The sequence below is a fragment of the Pipistrellus kuhlii genome, unplaced genomic scaffold (genome assembly GCF_014108245.1).
Source record: "Pipistrellus kuhlii isolate mPipKuh1 unplaced genomic scaffold, mPipKuh1.p scaffold_m20_p_8, whole genome shotgun sequence".
In the NCBI taxonomy this organism is placed as follows: Eukaryota; Metazoa; Chordata; class Mammalia; order Chiroptera; family Vespertilionidae; genus Pipistrellus; species Pipistrellus kuhlii.
In genome coordinates, this window is record NW_023425584.1 from 33,487,473 (window position 1) to 33,514,596 (window position 27,124).

The 27,124-nt window shown below is 57.4% G+C and overlaps 2 protein-coding genes across 3 annotated transcripts in view; one reads left to right on the forward strand and one right to left on the reverse strand.

The window, feature by feature from the left end:
* Nucleotides 1–14,560, forward strand: part of CDHR2 (cadherin related family member 2) — a 30,762-nt gene extending 16,202 nt beyond the window's left edge. The window contains exons 17-32 of one of the 2 annotated variants that reach the window (XM_036424067.2): nucleotides 1,883–2,122; nucleotides 4,413–4,482; nucleotides 4,641–5,246; nucleotides 6,274–6,345; nucleotides 6,749–6,798; nucleotides 8,124–8,275; nucleotides 8,424–8,532; nucleotides 8,633–8,721; nucleotides 9,132–9,200; nucleotides 9,304–9,381; nucleotides 9,478–9,538; nucleotides 9,609–9,733; nucleotides 10,243–10,356; nucleotides 10,437–10,517; nucleotides 11,349–11,406; nucleotides 14,311–14,560. In XM_036424067.2, the coding sequence (XP_036279960.1) occupies nucleotides 1,883–2,122; nucleotides 4,413–4,482; nucleotides 4,641–5,246; nucleotides 6,274–6,345; nucleotides 6,749–6,798; nucleotides 8,124–8,275; nucleotides 8,424–8,532; nucleotides 8,633–8,721; nucleotides 9,132–9,200; nucleotides 9,304–9,381; nucleotides 9,478–9,538; nucleotides 9,609–9,733; nucleotides 10,243–10,356; nucleotides 10,437–10,517; nucleotides 11,349–11,406; nucleotides 14,311–14,448 (2,112 nt within the window). In that variant the 3' untranslated portion in view covers nucleotides 14,449–14,560. Of the gene's footprint in view, nucleotides 1–1,882; nucleotides 2,123–4,412; nucleotides 4,483–4,640; nucleotides 5,247–6,273; nucleotides 6,346–6,748; nucleotides 6,799–8,123; nucleotides 8,276–8,423; nucleotides 8,533–8,632; nucleotides 8,722–9,131; nucleotides 9,201–9,303; nucleotides 9,382–9,477; nucleotides 9,539–9,608; nucleotides 9,734–10,242; nucleotides 10,357–10,436; nucleotides 10,518–11,348; nucleotides 11,407–14,310 lie in introns of those variants that run through there. The other variant, XM_045576425.1, reaches the window with a different exon arrangement.
* A 37-nt stretch (nucleotides 14,561–14,597) lies between these two features.
* GPRIN1 (G protein regulated inducer of neurite outgrowth 1) lies at nucleotides 14,598–26,926 on the reverse strand. Its single transcript, XM_036424066.2, has 2 exons — nucleotides 26,770–26,926; nucleotides 14,598–18,404 (listed from the first exon to the last, which is right to left on the reverse strand). The coding sequence occupies exon 2, from the start codon at nucleotides 18,236–18,238 to the stop codon at nucleotides 15,494–15,496; it is 2,745 nt and encodes a 914-aa protein (XP_036279959.1). The 5' UTR covers nucleotides 18,239–18,404; nucleotides 26,770–26,926; the 3' UTR covers nucleotides 14,598–15,493.
* Nucleotides 26,927–27,124: the final 198 nt, after the last annotated feature.

A 27,124-nucleotide genomic window follows, 5' to 3' on the forward strand; every position in this document is an offset into this window, starting at 1 on the left:
GTGGCCTGAAAATTCAGTTCTGAGCTTCCTAATGGCCAAAGGAAAAAAAAAAAAAAAAGAAAAAGGAAATGAATGTAGATCTACAAACCAGGAGGTCACATGGTCAGGGCACATGCCCAGGTTGTGGGCTCGATCCCCAGCGTGGGGCGTGCAGGAGGCAGCCAAACAATGATTCTCTCTCATCATTGATGTTTCTGTCTCTCTCTCAATGTCCCTTACTCTCTGAAGTCAATTATATATACTAGAGGCCCGATGCTCTTAATTCGTGCCTTCCTTCCCCCAGCTGCCGGCACTGGCTTCCCTCTGGCAGCCAGCAGTCACCCGGGATGGCCCCAGCTTCTTCTGGTCTAATTAGCATATTATTTTACATATCTATATATCTATATCTATATCTATATCTATATCTATATCTATATCTATATCTATATCTATAATCTATAATGAGATCTATGACTGGGTTGACTGAATTTATGAGATAAAAACCCACTAGTATCTCTAGAGAGACACCGATGGGAAGCTTCTCCCCTGAGTCATCTGAAAGGGGGTCTGTGAGAAGCGGATAGCCAGGTTATCAGAATAACACACATGTGGCCATGGAGCCCTCCCAGCTTTCCGGGCTGCGTGGTTTCCAGAGCACGTTCCCATCCCTGATCTTCGGATTGACTTGTGAAGCAGATGCTCAAATGGTCCCCATGTCACAGAAGCCAACTGAGGCTCAAGGCGGTTAAGTGACTTTTTCTGGAGTTGCCCAGCCAGTAAAAGCAGTACTGGGCTGGAGGTCAACATCCTAGGCCTTTCTTCTCTGCTCCTCGGTGCTTCTCACCCGGTCTTAGAGCATCTTGGTCAGGAGCATGTCAGATCTGCCGCTGTAACCATGGTCCCAGGTGTGAGCCCCGGGAAGCACTTGGTAGAGAAGCTGGCCTGAGTTCAGAGTGCCGAGGGATGAGCAGATGGGGCCAGGCTTTTGGAAAAACCATTTCTGGCTACCTACACAGGAGGCGTTTAACAAACAAGATTCCAACAGAACTAAAATGGAAGAGCTGAAGGAGGAGGCTAAGAAGGGAGGAAGGGGAAAGAATGAATTCCAAGGCAGAGTAGCCCAGCTCTGTGTTCAAAACCACCTGTGCTGAGCATCTATTGCTATGCACCGGGCCCTTTGCTGGACCCCAGGGTTTCTGAGGTGAATGCATCATAGCCATGCCCCCAGGTGACTCTCAGTTAGAGGAGGGCACTGGACAGTAGTGCCAGGGTGTCACCTCTGCTATGGTGAAGGTAACACCAGGATCATGGAGGCCCCGGGGAGGCACCAACCTGGCCTGGAGTCGGGCAGAGAAGGTGTAAAGGGCATCCGGGGTGAGGCGCCAGCATGTGTGAAGGCTCAGTGGAAGCGAAGAACCGGTTGTCCTGTTTGTGCTGGGTCACCTAGGCAACCAAGCATGTGTGAGGACCCTGGCAGGACGGGCATACACAGTCATCATGAGAAAATCAGAGCATTGTTGACGTCACATCTACCCAACGCTTGTTTAAATTTTGAATGTCTATAATGTACTTCCCCCATGACTCCTTCTCCGCTAGAATGTCATCTCCATAAGGGAACTGTCGTGATCCCGGCTCCATTACTGGTGCCCAGAACAGAGCCGACATATTGTCGGTACACAGTAGAGGCTTGTGGAATAAAGGACCGTCTCAGAAGCTCTTGCAAGCTCTTGATCTGACCCTCTTAGATGGGAAACCGAGGCTGGGAGATTGGCCAGCATCCCACGGCTTCAGACCCCATGACTGCCTCGTGGGCCAGTGCTGGCGGGAGGCTGGGCTGCAGAGGTATGGCTGAGGGGCGTGGTAGCACCTGAGGGCTGACATCCAACCCTGCTTCTCTGTGCAGGCTCACGATGAGGACCAGCCAGGCACCAATAACAGCCGCCTGTCCTTCAGCCTGCTCCCCAGTGCCTACAGCCACAACTTCTCCGTGGACCCTGACACAGGCCTTCTGAGGAACCGGGGGCCCCTGGACAGAGAGGCCATCGACCCCGCCCTGGACGGCCGAATTGTGCTGACTGTGCGTGTGGCTGATGGTGGCGTGCCTGTCCTCAGCACAGAGGTCAATGTCACCATCACTGTGGAGGTGAGGCCCGGCTCGGCCAGGGTCAGGGGTCAGGGTGGGCCCCGTATTGAGGGGCTTCCAAACAGTCGACCAGCTCCCCACCTCCAGCCAGCTCTGCCCTTTGCGGCATGGTGGGTCAGAGAGGTCTGCAGCCAGGCTGACGGGTTAGGTTTCTGGCTGCCTGGTGGTGTGGCTTTAGGGCAGTTGCTCAGCCTCTCCGGGTCCTAAAGTCCCTCATCTGTAACGTGGGGATGAAAATAACACAAAGGGAGTTAACCAATGGGAAGAGCCTGACCCATAGAAGCACTCAGTGGATACTAGCTCTAACTTTCATTCACAAATCCACCCGATCCCTCCTGTCTCCCACCATCATTCAAGGGCAAAGATAAGGGGCGGGAAATCAGCATTTATAGTGTCTACTGCACACCTGGCCCTGCAAGGTAACCATGGTTATTACCATTTTATTGGTCAAGAAACTGAGGCCCCCAGAGAGCGAGTCGCTTGCTCAGGGCATCAGAATGGGGTCATGAAGCCAGTCTTCTGCTACTAAGTAGGTACCAGCCCACAGGTCACCTTCCTCGAGAAAAGCATTGTGACAAATGCGCACACTCTGCCGTGCCCATGGCGTGTGGATGGAGCCCCCGCGGTGTGAGTGCACAGCCTGCACCCCTGGCAGGGCAGCCCCGTGTCCCTCAGGTTGGGAAGTGCCACTTTCCTACAAGGACCCGAGTGACACCTCAGGGAAAATGGAGAAACAGAAGCTGAGTCCGGACTTGTCAGCTGGCTTTGGGATATTGTAGAAGGGGGCCACCAAGAGGGGAGAAAGCAGCCCTGTGTTCGGTGAGGGAGTGGGTCCTTTCCCAGCAGTGAGCCAGTCCTCACCATGGCCTGCACGCAGGGACTGCTACTGACCCATGTGCAGATGGAGGAGACCCTGAGGCCCGGAGAGGTCAAAGTCACAGGTGCGGCAGAGGTGGAGCAGGATTTGACTCACAGCTGTGCTCTTGCCCACTCCTTCGATTAGAGTTAGGAAGGCCTGGAGAAGGCAGCGGGCCGTGTGCATCGAGCTAGTCGTGCCGTTTATGGGAAATCACCATCAGAAAAGACATCTAGCCCTGCCCGCGTGGCTCAGCTGCTGAGCTGCAACCCAGGAACCAGGAGGTCACTGGTTCAGTTCCTGGTCAGGATGCAAGCCCAGGCTACAGGCTGGATCCCGGTTGGGTGTAGGTGTGGGGATGGGGATGCGACCAATCGATGATGCTCCTCTCTCATCGATGTTTCTATCCCTCTCCCTTCCTCCTCTAAAAATCAACAAAAACAAATTTAAAAAAAGAAAATACATCGATTGGGGGTGGGAGTGGGCTTTTTTAAAAAAAATATTTTTTTTATTGATTTTTTTACAGAGAGGAAGAGAGAGGGATAGAGAGTTAGAAACATTGATGAGAGAGAAGCATCAATCACCTGTCTCCTGCACACCTCCTACTGGGAATGTGCCCGCAACCAATGTACATTCCCTTGACCGGAACTGAATCTGGGACCCTTCAATCCGCAGACCGACGCTCTCTCCACTGAGCCAAACCGGTCAGGGCATGGGCTTTGTTTTTAGAGATGTCCTTTCTACTGTTATTTAGAAAAAGCTGAAAGCAAAAGCGGTGTCCGTGGGCTGCCTGAGGGAGGGCTGGAAACATCAAAGGCACCCCAGCACCCCCAGGGTCAGGGGCAAACGTGGCAGGCGGTGTTGGCTATAGGCTCTGACAACAGTGGTAGCGCCGTGGGTGGGGCGGCCAGGGCTGGAGAGGGAAGGCAAGAACAGAGAACGGTAAGCAAAGGAGGCAGCACCAGGCCTCAGCCCCGGCAGGTGCCTGAGCACAGACGCGTGTCGAGTGTCGTGGGGGTGGCCGCGGGCAGGAGAAGCGGGAGGAGAGGGGGTGAGGGGAAGCTAGGGCTGCGGGGCCGTTGTGGAAACCCAATGGCATTGGTGCCAACACAGTGCATCTGAGAAATGGTGGTCAGACAGGGACACGCATGGGGACGGGGAAGCAGCCTTCCGGAAGACGGGGCCTGAGGCAGCTCTGAGCTGCGGGCAGAGGAGCAGAGAGGAGGCAGGACTCCCTGAAAGTGTATAACTAACTTCAGAGGTCCCACCACAGGCCTCAGAGCCCCAGGGGTGAGACCTGGGCTAGTTCCTCCCTCTAAACTTCAGAGGGTAAAGGTGTTTCCATCTGTGAAGTGGGCAGTGCTGTCTGTGCTCTGGGGGAGGCTGAGCCTGGGCCTCCTGAGGTCCAGGACTCAGAACTGCCCTTGTCTGCAGGACATCAATGATAATTTGCCCATCTTCAACCAGTCCCACTACATCTTCCCGGTGAAGGAGAGCGACCCAGGTAAGCCCTCTCTGGGCCAGGCTGGGCACGGGGGCTGGGCCCAGTGCGGCACGGGACCCCTCCCGGGCTGGGCCTGAAGCGCCCGAGGGAGGTGAGAGCAGGGGACGCCTCCGGTGACCAGGCCAGGGGTCCCCGGGAATTCCGCTTCTCGTCCACAGGAGTGCTGGTGGGCGTCGTGCTGGCCTGGGACGCGGACCAGACGGAAGCCAACAACCGCATCAGCTTCAGCCTGTCAGGGAGCGGCGCCAACAACTTCATCCTCCGAGGCTCAATGCTGGGGTCCGGGCGGGCCGAGGGCCGCCTCCGGCTGCCCTCGGACGTGAGCCTGGACTACGAGGCCCTGGCCTCCTACAATCTGACAGTGAGCGCCGAGAACCCGGACCCGCAGGGGGCGGAGGCCACGGCCGGGATCTCCGTGCTCGTGCAGGACGTGAACGACGAGCCGCCCACCCTGAGCCCGGCCTCGCTCCGGGGCGTCCGCGTGGCCGAGAACGGCTCGCAGCACGGCCAGGTGGCCCAGGTGGTGGCCCTGGACGTGGACACCGAAGCCCAGCTGGAGGTGCAGCTCGTGAACGTCGTCTGCACCAAGGCCGGGGCGGACGTGGGCGGCCTGTGCCGCGGCTGGTTCTCGGTGCTGGCCGACGGCGCCGTGCTCGTCAACCGGAGCGAGGCCATCGACTACGAGGCCTGCGACCTGGTCACGCTGGTCGTGCGGGCCCACGACCTCACCACCGACCCCCGCTTCCAGGCCTACAGCGATAACGGTGAGACGGTCTGGCACGCTGGGCTCGGCAGGCTGCTGGGGAAGGGCCGCGGGAAAGAGCCCTGGGCTGGAACCTGCAAGGTCTGGGTTCACATCCTGGCTCCAGCTCCTACCAGCTGTGTCGCCAGGAGAGCCGGGCCGCCTTCCCGAGCCTCACTTTCTGTCAGGTGGAGTCAGGGGGCAGGTCGGCCGTGCCGATCAATGGAGGACATGCACGCAGAGCGTTTGGCGCCGCGCTCAGCACAGGGCTTCCCGCTGTCGTGTGGTGGTGGTGGGGGTGAGGACAGAGCACACCGCAGGGTCAGACGGGTACTTGAGCCCCACCTTTTACCTAAGTAGCAAAGCAGCCATATGAATCGCTGGCATATACCCAGTCCTTACGTCAGCCAAGGGCTATGCCCGTCACCTGGTACGCATTTCTTCATCTCACTCCCACACAACCCATGAGTAGGTCCGTGGCCGGCACACCGCGGCTCTCGAGCCACATGCGGCTCTTTGGCCCCTTGAGTGTGGCTCTTCCACAAAATAACCACGGCCTGGGCGAGTCTATGTTGAAGAAGTGGCGTTAGAAGAAGCTTAACTTTAAAACATTTGGCTCTCAAAAGAGATTTCAATCGCTGTACTGTTGATATCTGGCTCTGTGGTCTAATGAGTTTGCCGACCACCGAGCCAGGTGACCCCTCTATAATTTTGTAAATGAGGAAACTGAGGCACAGAGCGGGAGGCTCAATAACCCAGCTTACACAGCCGGTAAGTGACAGTAGAATGTGGTGGTTGGGTGACATAGACCTGGGTTGGGCTCAATCCTGGTCCACTGCCCTGGCTGTGTGACCTTAGATAAGTTGCTTACCCTCTCTGAGGTCTGGGAAGGGTACTCCCTCCCACAAAGACCAGAGGAGATCGACGGGGCATCCCAGGTCAGGAGCAGGAGAGGGGACTGGCTGATGCGTGGGGGAGAGGCTGCTGGGAGCATGGCTGAGGCCCAGGCCTTTTGGGTGAGACCAGCGCCAGCCAACCTTGTCTCCTAGGAAGCCTCCCCATCACCATCGAGGACATAAATGACAACGCACCCTACTTTCTGCCCGACAATCAGACTTTCGGTAAGCAGCAACCCGCTCCCTTCCCACCGCCAGGACTGCCTCTGGGCAACTTCCCATAGACCCTCCTTTGGCCCCAGGTGGGCCCTCAGGAAGGGGAGACGGCCTCCAATCCTGCCTCTCCCCCAGGGTTCCCACAGGAGGGGAGACCTGAGTGTTCACCCCAGCTCTGCCCCCGCTCCTGTCTGGCTGGGACCAGGCCCTCCCCCTCTGGGTCTGAGTTTCCATATTTGCACAATGGGAGATGGATGACCTGCTCACTCATGCTCAGGGGTAGTTGTCATGGGAGACTCTGATGGTGGAGAGGTTGAGGGCAGGTTTGGGGGGATGGGCTAAGCTAGTTGTCCCTCTAGGCCAGGTGGGAATGGCTCTGACCCCACTGACCCCTTCCTGTCCACACCTGTAGTGATCGTCCCAGAAGTTCTGATACCCAACCAGCAGGTGGCGTCTGTCCGGGTAAGTCCTTGGCTCTGCCTTTGGCAGTCACTTTGGCCCCAGGAGACATGGGGCCAGGGCCTGCAGGCCTTTGAGCTGCCCCCCAAATGCTTTAATACTGGAAAGTAAGTTTGTTGACTTCAGCATATGAAAAGAAAACGTCAGGATGGGAATGAACACTTGCTTAATTGATATAATTAAACATCATTCATTGTTAAATTTAGTATTCATAAAAATTTCATGACAGTAAAAACCACTTGCAGGAGAGATTTGACTCACGACATTAGGATTCTTGAGCATTAGAGAAAAATCAACTGCACATTAAATAAGTTCCTTGGAGTTAAATCATTTCCATAAAAAGACCCAGCTCTTTATGGTGTCGGATGCGGGTGTACGTATTAGAGGGCGGTGGCTATGCCAAGTGGTGGGGCCCCCCACACAGCCTGGCCTCTTGCTGACCTGGGCAGTTGCCACTCCTTTCTGGAACTCGGCTTCCCTCTAGACAAGAAGCTGGCAGTGACCTCTAACCCAGAGGCGGTGGTGTCTGGTGCTGCGCTCTGTGCTGTGGGAAGGGTGTGGGGGCAGGAGATGAACGGCCTGGCCTGCCTCATCAGAGCTGAGGTTTTGGTAGGACAGGGTCTCTCTTGGAGTCTCAGTTTCTTTTTATTTATTTATTTATTTATTTATTTATTTATTTATTTATTTTATTAAATTATTATCTTTGTACGTATACGATTCACTCCCCCCCCCCCCCCCCCCCCCCAGTCTCAGTTTCTTTCAAAGTCAGTTTTCCAGTCTTCAGCCACTTGTCCTCTAATGTCATATGTCTGGCCATGGCTTGAGCAATTTTCTTTAAATCAACTTTTTTAAAAAAAAAATTGGCCTCATCCTGAACAGTGGACTCATGCTTCCGTGTGTTGGCTGTATTTTTCTCTAAAAAGCATTAGGACGAGTAAAAATGTTTGTGCCCTCTCTCCCCGTCATTTTATGGTTCATTCGGGGAATTTGTACTCAGATCAGTAAGCACTGAAATGAGGGCGCCGAGGGAAGGAGCTGGCACCCAGTAGGTGCTCAGGAAATCAGAGTGTGTGTGTGTGTGTGTGTTGGAAATGGGTGGGTGGGACAGGGTGGAATGTCTACCTTTGGCTGGTAACCTGCTGGGTTGGGGGGCCAGAGGCAGGGACTGGCCAGAACTGGAGTTTGTCTGTAGCATTTGCTCGGTTGGGGTGGCCTGTGCAAGGCTGATGGATTACACAGACCAGCCCTCCAGGCCCCCCTCGCCCGATTCCTGCTGGGGGTGAGGGGTCCCTGGCCCGGCCACGGATAGTGTCCGCTCTCGCCCCCAGGCCACAGACAATGACTCAGGGAGCAACGGGGACGTCTTGTTCTCCATCCTCCAAGTGGATTTCATCACTAAGGATGGGACCGTGATCCCTTTCCAGGACTTCTTCCGGGTCTCCACCTCTCGAGAGACTGATGTGTTCACCGGCCACATTGAGTAACCTCGGGCAGCCCCTGGGTGGGGTGGGGGGAGCCCAAAGGGAACCTCAAGGCGGTGAGTTCCCGTCCTGGGAAGGAGACAAGTGGGCTCCAGAGGACTCCAGCTTGAGTTCCAAGGCTGAGTGGTTCCCTCTTACCTTCCCCAGGCTGGTGACTAGCCTTGATGCCACTCTCCAAGGCACCTACCAAGTGACAGTCCAGGCCCAGGACAAACCTTCAGTGGGTCCCGCTCTGGAAGCCAACATCACCCTGAATGTGAGCTTTGGGCCCTGCCTCCAGCCCTGGTGTCCTCTGCCAGCCCTGGGTCCCTTGTGCCTCCTCTTCTCCCATGACCCCCTCCCTTCCCCCTTCATAGCTCTTCACTGTGGATCAGAGCTACCGTGTGAGGTTGCAGTTCTCCACGAGCAAGGAGGAGGTGGGCGCCAACACGAACGAGATTAAGGAGTAGGTCTGGGGAGCCCGGAAGGGGGCGTGGGGAGGAACATGGCCTGTGAGCCTGGTCCCTTAAAGACCTGGATGGCATGTCTCTCAGCCCTGTCTCAGACTCCTGTCTTGTCCCTGTCTTTGACCCTGAGCCGGCACCTCCTTTCTGCGTGTCCCCAGACGCCTACGGGTGGCTGGGCAGGGAAAAACCTCAATAGGGCTGCCGTGTATAGTTGCTAAGGCTGTGCACTCTGCTTGCTAAGCTGTTAACCAATCCCAGAGGACGCGCTTCCTTCTCTGTTTGCACAGAGGTGCTACCTTCTTAGCCAATGGAGCTGTCCAGTGGGAGTGCCCCTTCCTAATTCACGCAATCCCTGACTTCCCCGGCAGAGGCCTGGCCCCAGGCCTCTGTGACGCCCGCCCCTTTGCAGTGCTCTGTCCCAGGCGACCAGGACTACGGTCTACATTGTGGACATTAAGGACATAGAGTCCACAGCTCGGTGAGTGGCCGCAGGCCTCGGGGTTGGTGAGGCAGAGAAGCAGCAGGAGGGGCCGCTGGGTGGTTCTAGGCCGCTGTTAACGCTTCACCCCTGCCCGTCCCAGGGCCCGAGGCCGTTCCTACCTCGATGCCTACTTCGTCTTCTCGAATGGGTCGGCCCTGACACTTGATCAGCTGAGTGTGTGAGTGGGGCTGCCCGTGGGGGCGGGGCAGGAGGGTGACCAGGAAGCCTGGGGGATGCCAAGGTCCCTCGGGCCTGAGCGGGGCTCTGTGGACAGGCGGATCCAGGAAGACCGGGATGCACTGACGCAGCTGCTGCGGCTGGGGCTGGTGGTGCTGGTGAGTGGCCGCGGGCGGAAAGCCGTGGGGCAGGGTGTGTCTGTGAGCCTCCCTCACGCTCTTTCTCCAGGGCTCCCAGGGTGAGCTGAAGTCAGATGTGCCGAAGGTGCTCAGCAGCGTCATCATAGGATTGGGAGTGGCTTTGCTGCTGGTCATTGTGATCATGACCTTGGCTCTCATGTGTGTCCGAAAGAGGTACCATTCTCACCATCCTGTGTCTCCACCCCAAGCCGTAAGGAAGAGAGGGTACATAGAGCTTGGGTTTAGGTGTCAGGTATATCTGTATTCCATCCCCATTGACCTGTGGTGACATCTTGGGTCATCTCCCCTCCTCAAGCCTCAGTTTCCTCATCTGCATAATGGGCATGAGACTAGGTTCCTCAAAGCCCTCAAGGAAGCAATATGCATCTCACACCCCAGGGAGATGTCTGGCACCTAAAAGGCATTTAATAAATGCTGTTTCTTTTTTCCTTTTCCAATCATTTGCCGTCAGCAGTCACATCTGGGTCTGAGTCTAGGCCTTGACACTAGTCAACTGTGTGGCCTTTGGCAAATCCTTTTCCTTCCTCGACAGTTCTTTATACCTGGAAACGGAGGGAATGCTCTTCCTGGCCAGGGCTGTTGTGAAGCCACACTCCCAGGGCCTGGCTGGACACACGGTGGGTGTGCTGGGAAAGCAGTGACCCCTTTCCTGGTTCCCACAGCTACCGCCGGAAGCTTCGGGCTATAAAGGCTGCCAAGGAGGCCCGGAAAACAGCAGCAGGGGTGGTGCCCTCAACCTTTGCCATCCCTGGGACTAACATGTACACTGCGGATCGGTGAGTGGGACTCAGAGGGTGGGTTAGAGGCCCCATGGGGCGGCGAGGCACACGGCCACTTGACGAGGCCTTTTCTCCAGGGCCAATCCCGTGCTGAACCTCCCCACCAAGGACCTGGGCTTTGAGTCCCAATCCTCCTCCAGCGACGTGGACCATCACAGGTGAGCAGTGTCACTCATAACCATGCTGGCTGGTGGTGGTGATGGTGCAGTTGTTGTTGTTGGTGGTGGTGATGGTGGTAATGATGGGTGGTGGTAGCGTTGGTGATGGAGCTGGGGGGATGATGGTGGAGATAGTAGCGATGACATGGTGGTGGTGATAGAGGTGGTAGTGATGATTGTAATGGGGGTAGTGATGGTGATGGTGGTGGTGATGGTGGGAGTGATGGTGGTGATGAGGGTGGGGTGATGGTTGTGGTGATGGTGGTGATGAGGGTGTGGTGATGGTGTGATGGTGATGGTGGGAGTGATGGTGGTGATGATGTGGTGATGGTGGTGATGAGGGTGTGGTGATGGTGTGATGGTGATGGTGGGAGTGATGGTGGTGATGATGTGGTGATGGTGTGATGGTGATGGTGGGAGTGATGGTGGTGATGATAGGGTGATGGTGTGATGGTGATGGTGGCTGTGTTGATAGTGCTGGTGATGGTGTGGTGATGGTGTGATGGTGATGGTGGCTGTGATGGTGGTGATGATGTGGTGATGGTATGATGGTGATGGTGGGAGTGATGGTGGTGATGAGGGTGGGGTGATGGTGTGGTGATGGTGGGAGTGATGGTGGTGATGAGAGTATGGTGATGGTGTGATGGTGATGGTGGCTGTGTTGATGGTGCTGGTGATGGTGTGGTGATGGTGTGATGGTGATGGTGGCTGTGATAGTGGTGGTGATGATGATGGTGTGGTAGAAAAGTAGGTAGAGGCAATGGTGGTTTTGACCACAGAAAGGGAGGATTGGGCCTGCCAACGATCTGAATTCCATCATCTCCCCAATAGCCTCAACTCCTTGGATGACAACTCTGTGGACCTGGAAAACAACAAACAGACAATCAAGGCAAGATGGGGGATTAGTTGTTGCCTGGGGATTCTGACCCGGGGTCCTTCTCTGAAGGGGTGGGGCTCGGGGCAGAGCAGAGGCATCTGCTTCTGCCTTAGCGTTTCCGCTCCGGGCCCTGAGACACCTTATGGCTTTGGGATGGTCCAAGCCTTGCTCCTCTACTAGTCACCGTGACCCTGGGAGGGCGACTTCTCCCTGGTTTTGTTTTCTCACCTGCAAATGGGGACCGGAACACCAGCCCTGTAGGGCTGTTGTGAGGATGAAATAAGAGTGGGTATAAAAACCACCGGGCACAGAGTAAATGCTAAACTATCTGCTTCCCTGCCTTATATCCCTTAGAGAGGAGCTGGCAGGGTGGGGGGAGGAGATGTGGAGGTGAATATAACCTAGCAAAGGAGAGAAGGTAGGCTCAAATGAACAACTGTACCATCATTCGTTCAGTAAGTCTTCTGGTTCTATTGGCTCGAGACTTCACACAGCCTGGCTGCTGCTTAGAATCACATGGGGAGCTCTTTATTTTTATTTTTATTTTTATTTTAAAAATGTATTTTATTGATTTTTTTACAGAGAGGAAGGGAGAGAGATAGAGAGCTAGAAACGTCGATGGGAGAGAAACATCGACCAGCTGCCTCTTGCACACCTCCTATCGGGGATGTGCCCACAACCAATGTACATGCCCTTGACCAGAATCGAACCTGGGACCTTTCAGTCCGCAGACTGACGCTCTACCACTGAGCCAAACTGGCTTCGGCTCACATGGGGAGCTCTTTAGAAGTACCGGGCCACAGCCCGGGGACTCTGATCCGAGGGCTGAGGTGGGTTTGGCATGGACATGTTGTGAAAGCCCTGGGGTTCTTGTGTGCAGGCAGGATTGAGAAGCGGGAGAGGAGTGCATGATGGGTCCTCTCCATGCAGGGGTGGGCACCAGAACCGGAAAGAACTACCATCTCTCCTTCCCATTTTGAAAGCCACCACTGGAGAAGCAGCTCTAAGCCCCACTGAACTTCAGTAGTCTGCGGTTCTGTGTGTGGGGGATGGTTAGGTATCCACGACCCTCTGCGTCCTACTCTCAGCTCTGTCCTGCTCTCTGGGGCTCCCCACCTTTCCTTCAGCACTTAATTTCCCGGAGAATGCCTTATGTGGAAGGACTTGGCCAACCACAGCCTCTCGTGGACATTGAGACACCAGGCTGTTGCACAGGGATCTGGCTGTAACATGGAGGCCTCCCAACAGGATCCCAAGCATGGGAGTCGTAGATGACCATGCAGGCCACCAGGCAGGGGTAGAGGTCCCTGGGTAACCAGCTCATCTCTGGTTGAAGATGGGTTGGAAAACTCCAACGGACATGTTTAGGGGTAATGGAGGCAGAAGGAAATAGTTCTGCCTGCCAGAGCTGGTGGCCAGATAGGTGGAGGCCAAAGCTGCTCCCCAGAGGGAAATGCAGTCCGGGCCCCAGCGAGGGGGCTGGATCTGTGGGCTGGGAAAGGTGGGGAGCTCTGAAGAGTCTGGAGAGGGAGGGGGCCAGGCCACAGAGAGCCTTCAAAGCCAGGAGAGAGCCAAGACGGTCCTGGGATGGCAGGGTGTCATTACATTTCCAGAAGCTGCCCGAGGTCCCACCCCTGGAGCAGTGGGCAGGCCCGGGGGCTGCCCCTCTTCTCCCGTGGCTGAGTGGGGAACACAGTGGGACGCCTTTTTCCTCAGATCCCTGGTGCCCTGACTCACTCAAGACCTCTGTGTGTGTGTGTGTGTGTGTGGGAGGTACCCAGAGGGATCACCCAATCCTACCGTTTAAAACAACCAGGGCCAGGGAGGGGTGCTGGGGTGCTGCCTTGCCCAAGGTCAGAACGCTTGCAGGTTGAGAACAGGTCTTGTCTCCAAGGCCAGTAGCAGCTTCCCGGGCTGCCCCGTGCCAACAGCTCCCGAGGCGGGTTAGCGGCGAGGGCTCCAGGGAGCACACGGAGAATGTGTGCCTGACCTGGGGCCGCTCCGAGGTTCCGCTGTTCACCAGGGAACAGCCCCGGCCTGAACGGCCCTGTGGTCCCCCCCGGACGGTGCTGGGCTCGGCCTGTGGGCTCTGCTGGGCAGCAGCAGAGCCTGGTCTGCTGAAGGGCTCAGTTGTGAAGTGTGTCTGTTTGGCTGTGTATGTGCCCATGTCACAAGGGGTGGGAGTGGGGTGGGGAGGGAGGCAGGGAGATGTGTGGGTGTGCACCACGATGGACAGTGAGACCCTGGCTGCAGAAGGAGATGTCGGATTGCACCAAAAGCCCCTGAGGTCGCCCAGGGTGACCGGGAGGGAGGGGAGCTGAGAACTGTGAGGGGACAGTAGGGAGTCAGCGTTGTGCTGCGGACAAACTTTAGAGCCAGCAAGGCCAGCGGCCCAAACCCTGCGCTGCCCCTGCCTGGCCATGAGAGCCCTCACAGCTTCAGTTTCCACGTCTGCAAAGTGGGGCACACAACTCCTCCCTCACGGGGTTCCTGTGGGCACTTCAGGCGATGGACGGACCGCGCCGTTTACGCAGCCTGCCCGCACGGTGCCTGCCGTGGGGTGCAGGTGGCAGGAACTTGGCTGGGCTGGCTCCTTGGCACAGGATCCAGGGCCTGGCACTATTCAGGACCGGGCAGGACACCCAAGTGCGGCTGTGTCTGTGGAGGGGGCAAAGGCCAGGGCAGTTCCCCCGTCGATGAGGTCCAGCCCTTCACTTGGGTCCATCTGCACCTCCGGGGGCCTGGCCACCTCCGGGCCACAGCCAGAGAACGGAGGCCCCAAGAGGAGCAGGGTGGGACCCCGGCGGAGGAGCCACCGGTCTGTGTGGGCTGGAAGGCCTGCCCGCTTCCTTAGGGCCTGGAGACATCACCCCATCTTGTCCCAGCCCTTCACGCCTCTACTCTCCGCCCCTACAGAGGGAGCCCCCTCAGAGTCCGATGGAGCCGGACGCGGAGCCCCTGAGCGCGGTGCTGTCAGGAAGGACGGCGGGCGCAGGCGGACAGCAGCAGGACCTGTCCTTCGTCAATGCTGGCCTGGACACCACAGACCTGTGATGGGGCCCTGCCACAGGGCCCTGCGTGGGCCCCTCTCTACCTCAGAAGAGATCCTGTTCCCCCAAAATGATTCCTACTGTCCCTGCAAATAATAATACACTGGTGTTGTGTTGCTCTGCTCCCTTCTGCCTGTAGCCAATCACAACTGGTGAGAGTCGGGGGGGAATATTTTATTACCAAGGTACACTGTGACAGTTTGTAGCCAAAAACCACGGCTGGAGGGGTGGGACCAGGTGTTCTGAGGGGTCTTCACAGCACAGGGGTGGACAAGAGGCTGGAGAGGGAAGCCTTGAGAGGACAACTGTGGTTGTAGGATGAGCTCTCCATCCTGCCCCGATACCCAGGACCAGCGGCCACTCAGTCTGCCTGTGGCCCTGACCTGTAACCCAGACCTGTCTGAGGCCCTCTGACCTTTCTGAGACTCTCCTTTCAACTGCAGGGCCAGGGCACTCCTGCCACTGCCCTCCTCCCCCCCCCCCCCCCGGGATTGTAAAGAGTGTCCTGTGAGGGTGGACATAGGGCTGGGAGCTGGGCTGGGTGAGGGGAGACAGGAATTGGGGGTGACTACCAGCATGCAAGAGATGCCTGGGCCACGGGGAAAGCCTGTGGGGAGGACACAATCTCACACATGCCCAGGGCCTCACATTCAGAGCCTCGCACACTCTGGGGCCTCGCACACCCATCCTTGCACGCTTGGAGGTTTTGCACACAGTCTCTCCCATTCTGGGGACCTGGCTGACACTGGCAGCCCACCAGCCCTCAGGGCCGGGGTGCTGAGCAGGTTCCTGAGGTCGCCCAGTGTGACCGGGAGGGAGTGGAGAGGACAGCGTGAGGGGACAGTCAGGAGTCAGGGCTGGACTCGTGGGCTCATGACCAGGAGGGAGCTGGGCGGAGAGGGTTCATTTGTGTGGGAGGGGAGGGGGCTGAAAAAGAGGACGAGAAGGCCCTAGAGAGCCTGCCCACGCCTTGGAGGCCTCCCAGGGAACTGGGCTCAAGAAGGGAGCCTGAGAAGGTTGGACACCGGGGCGTACAAAAGGGGAGCTGATCACTCGGCCGTGGGCCCGGCTCGGGAGCAGCACCTGGGCCGGCGCACGCTCTGCAGCAGCGCCCGGAAGAGGCCCGGCGGGCGCTTGGCGGCGCCCTCGGGGGGCGCAGCGCGCACCGACCCGGCCCTCCCAGGGCCCAGGCGGGCGGCCGGGGGCAGCGCGGGCGCCCCCTGGCGGCCGTGCTCCTCGATCTGCCTCTCCAGGTGCTTCTGGATGGCCATGCCCAGCACCTCCACCTCCATGGAGGCGCCGTACACCTCCCACGTCATGCCCTTCTCGTCCCAGCTCACGTCGCGCACGGGCTCGGCCGCCTCCGAGGGCGCCAGGGCGGCGGCCAGCGCCGAGCCGGGCCGCACCAGCACCTCGGGGAAGGCGGGCGGCGCGGCGGCGGGCGGCGCGGAGGCCTGCGGCGTCATGGGTCCGGTGGCCACGGAGCGCGTCTCGGCGGCCCCCAGCGACACCTGCAGGCCCGCGTCCCGGCGCGAGGGCGGCCTGGGCGCGGGGCTGGGCGCGGGGCGCGGCGCCGGCTGGAAGCTGAAGGCGGAGCCGCCCGCGCCGTCCTGCGGGGACATGGGGCTCACGGCCACCGACACGCAGGCCAGCGCGCCCGCCTGGGTGCCCGCGTCCTCACGCGGCGGCGGCGGGGCGCCCGCATCCCACGACGGCGCCTTGGTGAAGTTGTCCCGAGTCCGCGGCCCCGGCGGGGGCGCATCGGCCTCCGGGCTGCAGGCCTCCGTGCTGATGGCCGGCGCTGGCTGCACCAGGCCCCCGCCGCTGCTCCCGGCAACCGCAGCGGAGGGAGAGGTGGCTGGGCCGCAGGCTTTACCGGCTGGTTTCCTGGGTCCGGAGAGGGCCTCCGCCTGCTCCAGAGTCAGAGGGGGCACGTCCCCCAAGGACAAGGACGGGGGCTCTGCTTTCCCCGGGGTTGGGGGTGGAGCAGCATCTGCCTTCCCCAGGGCCGCAGGCTCCACCTTCCCAGAGGCAGCAGGGCCTGCTTTTCCTGAGGACCCAGGATCCTCCCGCTCCGAGGCCAGTGGCTTCTCCTTCTGCAGAGACGCGGCCTCGGCCGCTTTTCCTGATGGCGTGGGACTCTCCTGCTCAGGGGGCTTTGTGTCTGCGCTCCCCAAGGCCCCGGGGCCCACCTTCGAGGAGTTCACAGGACTCGCCTTCTCTGGGAGCAGAGCACCCGCCTTTCCCTCGGGGGCAGCATGGGCTTTCCCCGAGGGCGCCAGGGCCGTGTTCCCTATGGTCGTGGGCGCCACCTTTCCTGCAGACACGGAGTCCACTTCTCCGGGGGACACGCTTCCTGCTTTCCCCCTGCTCACAGGGCCCACGCTGTCCACGGCGGGGCCCGCCTTCCCTGAGGTGGTGGGACCCACCTTTCCGGAGGCCACGGGTCCTGCTTTCTCTGAGGACAGGGGCGCTGCTTTCCCCTCCGTCACTGTCCCAGCTTTTACAGAAGACGAGGGCCCCGCTGTCCCCAAGCCCTTGGGATCCCCAGGAACCGAGGGCACAGGGTCCGTCTTCCCATAAGAGTCAGGACTCACTGTCCCAGAAGATGATGACGTTTTTATATTTCCTGCAGAAACGAGGGGCTCCACTTTTCTGGAAGACGCCGAGTCCTCCTTTTGGGAGGACACAGCTCCTGCCTTTCCCACAGATGCCAGTCCGACCTGCCCAAGGGACAAGGGCTCCGGCTTTTCCGAGGACACAGGATCCACCTTCCCCAGGGGAGCTGGACCCATCTTGCCCAACGACCCAGCTCCCGCCTGCCCAGCAGACCCGGTTGCTGTCATTCTCACAGACACCGGATCGGCCTTTCCGGAGGAGGCAGGCTCCATCATTCCCGGGGCCTGAGGGTCCTCTTTGGTAGAGGACACAGTTTCTGCATGACCCACAGATACAGGATCGGTCATCTCCAAGCATCCACCCCTTCCCGCCGACCCCGGAGCCACTGTTCCATGGGACATGGGCTCCATTTTGACCGGTGACCTTGGCGTCAGCATTGCCAAGGACCCAGGATCTGTCTTTCCTGCAGACGCAGAAGGGGCGTAGTCCAAGGACCCGGGATCGGCCTTCCCTGCGGGCCCAGGATCTCGCCTTCCCAAGGACACAAGGTGTGCCTTGCTCGCAGATGCAGAGCCCGCCTCTTCTGAGGACACAGGAAGCTTCTGTCCTGAACACCCGGGCTCCTCCTGTCTTGGGCAGGCAGGGCCCACTTTGGCCGAGGACACAGGATCCTCCTCTCCTGGGGTCCCAGGATCCATCCTTCCAGAAGCCACAGGCTCCCCCTTTCTCGAGATGTCAGGCTCTGACTTTCCTAGGAACATGGGATCTGCCTTTCTCAAGGACCCAGTGTCTTCCTTCTCTACGCTAGCGGGATCTACCTGCTTGGAAGGCTTGGCGTCCAACTTCTCCAAGAACACAGGCTTTCTGCTCTCCAAGGATGAGGGGTCAGTGTTCGCCGAGGACACAAGCTCCGGCTTCCCAGAGAAGGTGGCTTCTGGTGTTCCTGAGATGGAGGCTCCATGCGCTCCCACGGTCTCTTTGGTGGCTGCCTCCTGGGGAGGGGTGCAGGTCAGGGATGGGCAGGCCAAACTCCTGCCAGGATCCTCTGAGCAGGAGGCCCCTTCCCCAGTCCCACTGGGGTTGCTGTGTCTGGAGTCCATGTCTGGGCTTTGGGCAGGGGTGTGGCTGGGGGGTTCAGGGCTGGCCTTTGGTGGGGAGGAGCGGTAATCCCTCATGGCCGGGCTCCCAGCCCCCAGGCTCCCATCCTGTGGGCGGCAGAGGGCTGTGGGCTGGGGTCCTCAAGGGCTGGGGTCCTTTTGAAGCCACGGGAGCCAGGCTGGTTCTTCAGCACTTTCCACCTGCCCTCAGGACCAGGCTGCGGCGCCAGGCTGCTGTCCAGTGCTGAAACACAGAGAGAGTGGACTCAGGCTCAGGGGAGACCCAGCGGAGAAGAGCCTGCATCTGGGCCTCTTCTCTCTCACCCTCCTCCCAGCAGCCAGGCCTCCTCCACCAGATCCTCTTCCCTGGTCTGGGCTAACAGCACAAACCCACCCACATCACTGCCCCCGGCGACCCTGACTTCTAACATGGCATTCAAGGCCCTTCACAATTTGTCCAGTCTAACTTTCAACTTCTGTCACCTTCACCCTTCCTTGTCAGCCCACCCCATGCTGCCTAGAAATTGTGCGTTTTGTCCTCTAGCCCACGGGCCACAAACTCTGGGGCGAGGAAGTAGTTTAAGTGAGGGGAGCAAGCTCAGTATAAAGCCATAGGGAGTGGTGAAGACTGCCGCAAACCAGTGAGCGTATGCTCCGTCTAAGGGGAGAACCACTACTTCACCAGCCAAGCCTTGTTCTGGAGAAATGCATCCTGGTAGTGCCAGCGAGAAGTGGGAAATCCGGCACTTTAATGTAAAATGTCCTAATTAATTCAAGATAAAACAAACAAACCACAGCACTCTGGGGGCTAAATAAAATATGTCTGTAGGCTACCAGTTCTGTCTGTGTAGGCCCTGGGGAGCTGTGAATACTTGATAGTCTAAGAAGGGATAAAGCCCAACATGTGTGCTTTCAAAGATGGCTCTGGAATGATGTGGAGGCTGGGCTGGAGGAGAGGGGCTGGCCAAGGCTTACAAGGAGGCTAGTCAGTCATTCATTCAATCTCATTTACCCAGTGCTTCATTCATTCACCAAGCCCCTCTGCCACGGACCCTGAGCAGCTGCAGTGGTCTGGATGAGAGGTTCCGGAAAGGTCCCGGGGAATGGGAGTCGGCAGGATTGAGAGCTCTGAGGGAAAACTAACAGGAACCAGCTGGCTGTAGGGGGTGCAGGTGGGGGTGGACCGCAGGATTCTGGCTGGGGGTGGGTGGGTTGCCAGGCAATGGTGCTGGGCAGGAGATGTGGGGAAAGGAGGAGTTGCATTTTGGACAAGCCAAGCATGTGGTACCTGGGGGACAGCCAGGGAGAGGATCTGGCAGGCGGCTGGGTCTGCGAGCAGCTCTGTTCCCTTACACGCTCAGCAGCCAAAGCGAGCTTGAAGCCCGCTCTTCCTGCCTCATCTCCAAAGCCACCTTGCTACGACTCAGGCCCAAATCCCCAGAGTCACCCTTAACTTTCTGTCACACCCTTAAAAAATTCCACCCATCAGCAAAACATAAGGGATCTGCCTTCAGAGTATACCCAGGATCTGGCTACCACCCTGAGCTTAACCTGTACTATCTCCCAGCTGGATCATCCCTGCTTTTTTCTTCATCCCAAACAGCTCTTTCTCAACACAGCAGCCAGAGGGATGGTAATAGGACTCAAGGCAGATCATGGGCCCCCAACCCCCATGCAAGTGTCTCCTCAATCTTATGCGAAGTTCAAGTAACTTTCTTATAGGGACCCTATAAGAGATTCTGCATTTTTCTGGCCCCAGTACCTCTCCCTCGATTATGCTGCTTTGGCCATACTGGCTGCACGGCTGATCCTCAAACACCTCCTGCCCCAGGACCTTTGCGCTGGCTGTCCTCTCTGCCTGGAATGCTTTTCTGCCCCATATCTGCACGGTCTGCTCCCTGTATAAAACAGCCTCCCCCCCGGCGCTGGCTGGAACTCTGCATCTCGCTTGCCCTGCTCCGATTTTCTTCACGGTACCTGTCACCATCTGACATATTACATTGGTTAATTGCTTATGGCTTGGCTTTACCATTAGAATGTCAGCTGTAGGACGGTAGTTGTGTGTGTGTGTGTGTGTTGGGGCGGGGGGAGGAGGGTTGTTGGTGTGTACCGATGTATCCTCAGAGTCAAGAAAATGACTAGCACGTAGTAAGCTAGTAGCTCCCAATAAATATTTATTGAATGAATGACTGAGTGATCTTTTAAGATGCTGGTCCAACCACGCGATTCCATGCAATTTACTTCCCCTGGCTCTTGCTGGGGAGGTAAATTGGCTGTAATCTTTTTGAAAAGACATTTATCAGTTTCAGTGCACGTAGCATCTGGGCCAGCACGCCCACCTCCAGGGATGGCCTTGAAGACAGACCGGTGGTGCACAGAGGTGAGGAGGCCATGGCTGGTGATGAGAAGAAAACCAAGAAGTGTGTTCAGAAAGTGCAGGGAACCCCTCGGAGCTGTCAGAATGTGCGGAGGGAAGAGGAAAGATGTCCAGAATAAAATGAGTGAAAAAAGTCCGGGACAGCATGGCCAGAGGGATCCCATGCATGTAGCCAAGGTAAAGGACAGACTCACATTTATGGTGCAGTTATGAAAAGAATGTTTCTAGAAGGAAACTCATGTAATTTTTTAGTAGTGGTTGCCTCTGCGAAGTTAGACCAGGGATTTGGAAATGGAAGAGATTTTTTTTTTTTTTTGTCTGCCCGTCTATAAAGTTTGAATGTGAATTATGACCTTTTTTATTTTTATTTCAGCGATGAAGAGAGAAACATCAATGGTGACAGAGAACCATGGATAGGCTGCCTCCTGCATGCCCCACACTGGGGGTGGAGCCCACAACCTGGGCCTGTGCCCTGACCAGGAATTGAATCGTGGCCTCCTGGTTCATAGATTGATGCACAACCACTGAGTCACGCTGGCCGAGTGAGTTATGATTTAAAAACCAATAAAACAGGGAAGACAGAAATCTTTAATGACTCTCTACTACCTTTAGGGTCAAATCCAACTCCATAATGTGCTTTCAAGCCCCGCAGACTTACTGACCTGCGGGGCTGTATCATTCATTATGCACTTCCTACCCCAAAGCATATACATGCACCGACACACACGCACACACCCATTTTCACTAGCACACACATCCATTTCACTCAACCCCCCACATTCACACACACATGCACAGACACCCATATTCACTCACACACACATATATAAGTGTTCCACCTTTGGGTTCCTCTGTGGCTCACATCTCTCCCATCGTGGCCTCTCCCCTCCTGCCTGGCTCTCATTCAACCTTCAAGCCTCGGTTTAAATGCCTCCTCCCCTCCCCCCCGGGAGTCTTCTTTGTCTACCAGCTCCCTCAGGGCTCCCACAGACTCCAGTTTTCCCCTGACCAGACTCATGTCACTTTGCACTTACACCTCTGGGTCTCTGCCTGGACTTAGGTCCCTGGATGGGGACATGGTTCCTACTGTTCACCACTGGGTCTGCAGGCTTTGGGCTTATGGGACTTAAAGTAGTGGTGGGGCCATCACCTTAATGGGGACACAGGGGGAGGGGTAGTCTTACACATAATAGTGGGCACGGGGTCTTGGGAAGGAGACCTGGGTGCCTGTGGGCCTTATAGGGGGATGTACAGAGGCAGCTGTGAGACGGCATTTTGTTGTTGTTAATCCTCACCCCAGGATATTTTTTCCATTGATTTTTTTTTTTTTTTTTTTTTGAAAGTGGAAGGGAAGTGGGGAGGGAGGGAAAGATGGAAGGAAGGGGAGAGAGAGGGAGAGGGAGAGGGAGAGGGAGAAGGAGAGGGAGAGGGAGAGGGAGAGGGAGAGGGAGAGGGAGAGGGAGAGGGAGAGGGAGAGGGAGAGAGAGAGAGAGAGAGATTCATTGATTCCTCCAGCACAAGCCCCAACCAAGGTTGGGGATAGAACCTGCAACCCAGGTTATGTACCCTTGATCAGGAACTGAACTTGCAACCCTTCAATGCACGGGTCTACACTAACCACTGAGCACACTGGCCAGGGCTATGGGATAGGTTTGAAGCACTGGAGAGGTCTGGCTGAAAGTCTTTGGATCTGGTTTTTAGCAGCATGGGAAAAGAATGAGTTGGAAGGTCACTGGTCCACAAGGGTCAAGCAGGCATCAGATTTGAGTGGTATGGACTTCATTTTTTGGCTCCAGATGATGAAATGGGCACAGGGAAGTGCTTTTCTCCCATAGGAAAAACAGCAGAGTAAGTGACATGATTCAAGACTCCTAATTCAAGCGGGAGTGGTGGAGACTGTAGTAAATGAGACAGCAGTGACCCCTTCTAGCACTAAGTTCTACTAGCTGATTAGGAATTCATTTATTCTCATTTTTTTTTAGAGAGGTAGGGGAGAAAAAGGAGGAGGAAGAGAAAAGAAACGTGAGGAGAGGAGAAGAAAAGAGCAAGAAGAGAAGAGGAACATTGATGTGAGAGAGATACATCCATCAGTTGCCTCCCCTACATGCTCTGGCTGGGGAGTAAAGCCACAACCTAGGTATGTCCCTGACTGAGAATCGAACCTGCGGCCTCCTCCTGCACAGGACGGTGCTCCAATCAACACACTGGCCAGGGCAGGAATTCATTCATTCATTCATTCATTCACTCACATGTGCATTGTTCTTGGTACTAGGGATACAGCAGTGACTAAGAAATGCATGGTCCCTGCCTTCCAGGTGTGGAAAGACTGGGGGACAAGCAATCCACAAGTAAGCAAAAGAATCATGTAATTTCAAAAAAATAGATGCGGTGAAGACAAAGGAGTGGGCAGTGGCTGAACACGTGCTTGAGGAAGGCCCCTCTGAGGAGGTAACAGCTGAGGCAGCCATGGCAAGGCCTGAGGGGTGGAGTGGAATGGGAAGGGGGAGAGGGAGGAGGCGGGCGGGAACCCAGCACGCAGGCCTTGGGGAGAAGCGAGGGCTTATTGTAAGGCTGCTGGGAACCCTGCAGTGTCTTAAGCAGGGAAGGAAAGGTGGCTCTTGCATGGCCAGCTCTCATTGTTTGAGCAAAGTCACCAACTTGGGTTTTCCTATATTTTAAATGTTGGTTAATGTAAAAAATACTACACAGGCCAGAGAATTCACTTTTGTGGGCCAGTGTTGACCCCTAGGCCACTCGCTTGAGACCTCTGATCTATCTGTTCCTTTGGCTACAGAAAAGGAGGTAATAAGCCAGATCGACTGGGTAGATGGCCGAGAGAGAGAGGGCTCACGCTCTGTGCTCTGTTCTTACTTTCCAGAGGAGGAAACCGAGGTCCTGAGGGCTGGGTCTGCCAGCCATGCCTCCTCTTAGAACCTCAGTTTCCTCTTCTGGAAAATGGGAATTCAATAGCTGCCTGGCAGGTGTGTGTGTGGGGGGGTTGGGATGGCGCTGGAAGGAGTTCACAGGTTGTAGGAGGGGTGCTCTGGGTCCTCACTCCCGCCTCTTTCACCCTGGGAAGCCCAGCCCTGGGTCCCCTCACACTGGTTCCTCCAACAACACCAATCAACAAGCTCCCTCCCCTGGGGGTGGCCTAGCAGAAAGACAGGACTGCTCCCCATTCTCCAGCTCTGGGACCGCAGGTAAGTTCCTCCTTCTCACTGGGGACCCTGGCACACGCACCCCCTGCTCACGCAGGGCTGCTGTGCAAATTAACAAGAGGAGAGGTGTGCACAGCTCTGCACCCTGGGGCCGGCCGTGTCTGTGGAAGGCCTGTTTTTATCTACTCAGCCTGTCAGCGCCCAGCTGTGCTCCCAGGAGCGGGCAGGGGAGGGAGAGCCTGCAGCAGAGGCACAAACTGGCAGACCCAGTCCGCAGCTACGCTTGTTTGACCCAGAGTGCTAAAAAAACATTTTTTTTTAAAAAAGAGGAATTAACTTCTAAAAGTTAGATGATTCCATGTGAAAACCATTTTTCTAGATCCTCTTGGAAAACTAAAAATTGGCGATCTGAGCTTGCTTTCTGCATGGCAACAGTCAGCAGGAGCCAAGCAGTGACTGCCTCGTTAGCTAGAGGTGCACTCTCTAATTAGCCACAGCCACCAGCCCTCCCCGTGGTGTCCTGCACACTGAGGCTGGTGCTGGTTGCCATGGGTCACTGCATTTGTGCCATCCCTTTCTCACGGCCAGCCTCTCATGTATGTTATCCACCTGAGTTCTGAGCCTTGGCCAGACAGAGAGGTGGGAAATGACCTCACACACAAGGCCCCGTGTTTATGTGCAGACCCCGGGTGCCATGCAGTGTCGTGTTCTTACTTCCCGGAGGAGGAAACGGAGGTCCTGAGGGGCAGGCAGGGCCCCGCTGGTAACACGCCCTCTCTGAAAGGCACACCCGGAAGAAGCCGGTGTCTCAGTTCCCGGCTCAAGGTCCTTCGACTTGGGATCAGTTTTGGGGAAGGGACAGAGAGCCTGGCCACGGTCAGAAAGGTGTGGGGTCAAGCCTGAGCATGGACTTCCTCCATGACTTTGGATGGGTCTTTCCCAATCTGTGGAATGGGGGAGGGAGTGCAGGTTATATTCGGAAGAGCTGGCCCAGCCCGGGGTTGAAGATCAGCCAAGATACCATTCCCAGAGGCTCTCTGCTCCCAGTTCTGCTGGGCCCTTCCTGGCTTGTGGAAAAGCTTTGATACCATCCAGCCACTTCTGCAAGAGGCAGTTCAAGCCTGGGGCGCCACCTTTCACCCCCTCCAGCCCCTCCCCTCCCTCTAGAGCCCAGTTCTGCCACTCTCCCACTGTGTGCTCAGCCCTGGGCCCAGCACGCTCAGGCTCCCTTTAGCGTCCGGACGCTACAAAAATCTCACGAGGGAGCACTGTTACCCCATCTCACAGGTGAGGACACAGGTCAGAGGGAGGAAAGACTTGACACCAAAGGCACACAGATGGGCGGGGACTGTGGCTCAAAGCCTATGTTTCCGAACCCAAACCTGGGTTCTTCCGACTGGTATCAGCTAAGATCTTGGACACTGACCCTTAATTCTTAAAACCCCTTTCTGCTTTTGGGCAAAGTACCAGGGAACATTCAGCAGAGGAAGCAAGAGTGCCCCCCCACTCCTCACAAAAGAGTGTCCCCCATGCACACCCCACCTACAGGAACCACAAACCCCGTGAGCAGATGACCCCTTAGTGTGTGCAGAGGGAGTGTAGAATGCACCAGGCTAGGCCAGCCTGGGAGCTGGGATTTGGCTCTTGCATTCTGCTCAAGAAGAGCTTGGTGTACACACGAGCCACCTGCATATGCATAAAATAGCCTGCTTGTTTGTGTGACATGGGGCCCACTTGGACCCTGTGGGTGTGCACTCGTGTGGCTACAGGGCCTCAGAGTCTCCTGGGAGAGCTGGCCTGGAGGTGTGCCCTGCTCTTGGGTGGAGCTGCCCCTGTGAGTGCCCATTCTGGCCCAGAGACCTGGCCAGCCTATTCCTCTCCCTTTAGGATTTCTTCCCAGGGCTGCCAGCTACCAGCGAACACTTCCTCCCATAGTGACAGGACCTATAAAGGCTTGTGGGCTTTGACAGGCATGAATGTGGCCTGTGACTCTCTGACAGTCCTGGTCTGCTGCCCCTCACCCTCTCCTACCCTCATCTCCTAGTACCCTCACGGCAGTGAAGCTTCCTGCTTGGAAGAAAGAGCTTAACAAGGGTGATGGCCAAACCTTCTTCCAGAAATGGCCCCCTGATCATCCATCCATCCATCCATCCACCCATCCCCAAGAGGGCAAGAGTGTGCACCCTGGGGCTGAATGTGGGGGAAGGTGGATATTAAGCTAAGAGGCAGAAAGTGTGCGACAGGGAAAGTGCCCACAAGTGTGACGGCCTACTCCAGGGGCTGTGGGTACATGAGGGACACCGTGATGAGCAGGTGTGAACAGGCACACGCAGGCCAGAGCTGGGTGGCTGTGAGCATGTCGGGATCAGGGAGCATTGTTGAGTTGAGAATGCAGTGATAGTGATGGCTGGTGTGAGTGCGTAGCTATGCCTGGGTGTGTACGGAAGGCTCCCACGGGGTGTTCTCGGTGGGTGCACGGGTGGCCAAGTTTATGAGTCTGATGGAATGACCAAGGCCCACAGCGGCCGTGTGTGGACCTATGGCCTCATGCGTTGTGTGACAGTGTGTGATGGGACCCCAGAGGGTGTGCCACTCCAAGTGTGCAACAGCGAGTATGCTCATTGTTTCACGAACAGCAGAGCCACTCGAGCCCTGAGCTTGCTCTAGGAGAGAAATGAATCAACGCAGGCGGACCCCTCCCCGAGCTACCCCCCCCCCCCCAACACACACACACGGCCATGCGGAACAAAGGGGCTGCGGGCTGCGGGGCCAGGGCTCTGTACACGCGCGGACTGGCCGGTGGGGCCCCTTGGGGACTCGGCCCGGACAGCGGGACCCGCCCCCACCCCGCCCGCCGCCGCCAGGAGCCTAGGAACGGGAACCTGCCGCCCCCGGCCGCGCGCGTAGACGGACCCGGGCTCCGGCCGGACGCACTCCGCGCGCGGGGCCGAAGCCCAGCACCCAGGGGGTTCGAAGACCCTGGACAGCGGCTCCTGGTTCGGCAGGAGGGAAGGGAGAAGGGGCTCTTCGCCGCCCGCCCTCCCGGAGGGGCGGCAGGTGCGGCGGGCGCTTACCCCGCGGTGCCGCCGCTCGGTGTCCTCGGCGCGCTGCGCTCCGGCTCCGCGGCCGCCGCCCGGGGCCTCGCTGCCTCCGGCCGGGCTGGCGGGCGGCCCCTCGGTGTCGGCGCCGCGGTCCCCCGTGCTGGACCCGCGCTCCCGCCCCGCGCCCGCCCCGCCCCGGGCATGCGCGCTGGCCGGCCCCGGGCTCAGCCGGGAGGGGCGGTGCCGGCGGGGAAGCCGGGGAGAAGGAGGGAGGGAGGGAGGGAGAGAGGGACGCCCCTCCGCATGGCCCCTGGGCTTCTGGGTTCCCGCCCTGTCGATTGGGCTCTCATTTCACAGACCCGGAGGCTCGGAGGTGGAGGGGCTGCCC

What these genes read in the sequence shown, in the direction of transcription:
- GPRIN1 (XM_036424066.2), bottom strand. Translation starts at nt 18,238, where the DNA reads ATGAGGGATTACCGCTCCTCCCCACCAAAGGCCAGCCCTGAACCCCCC.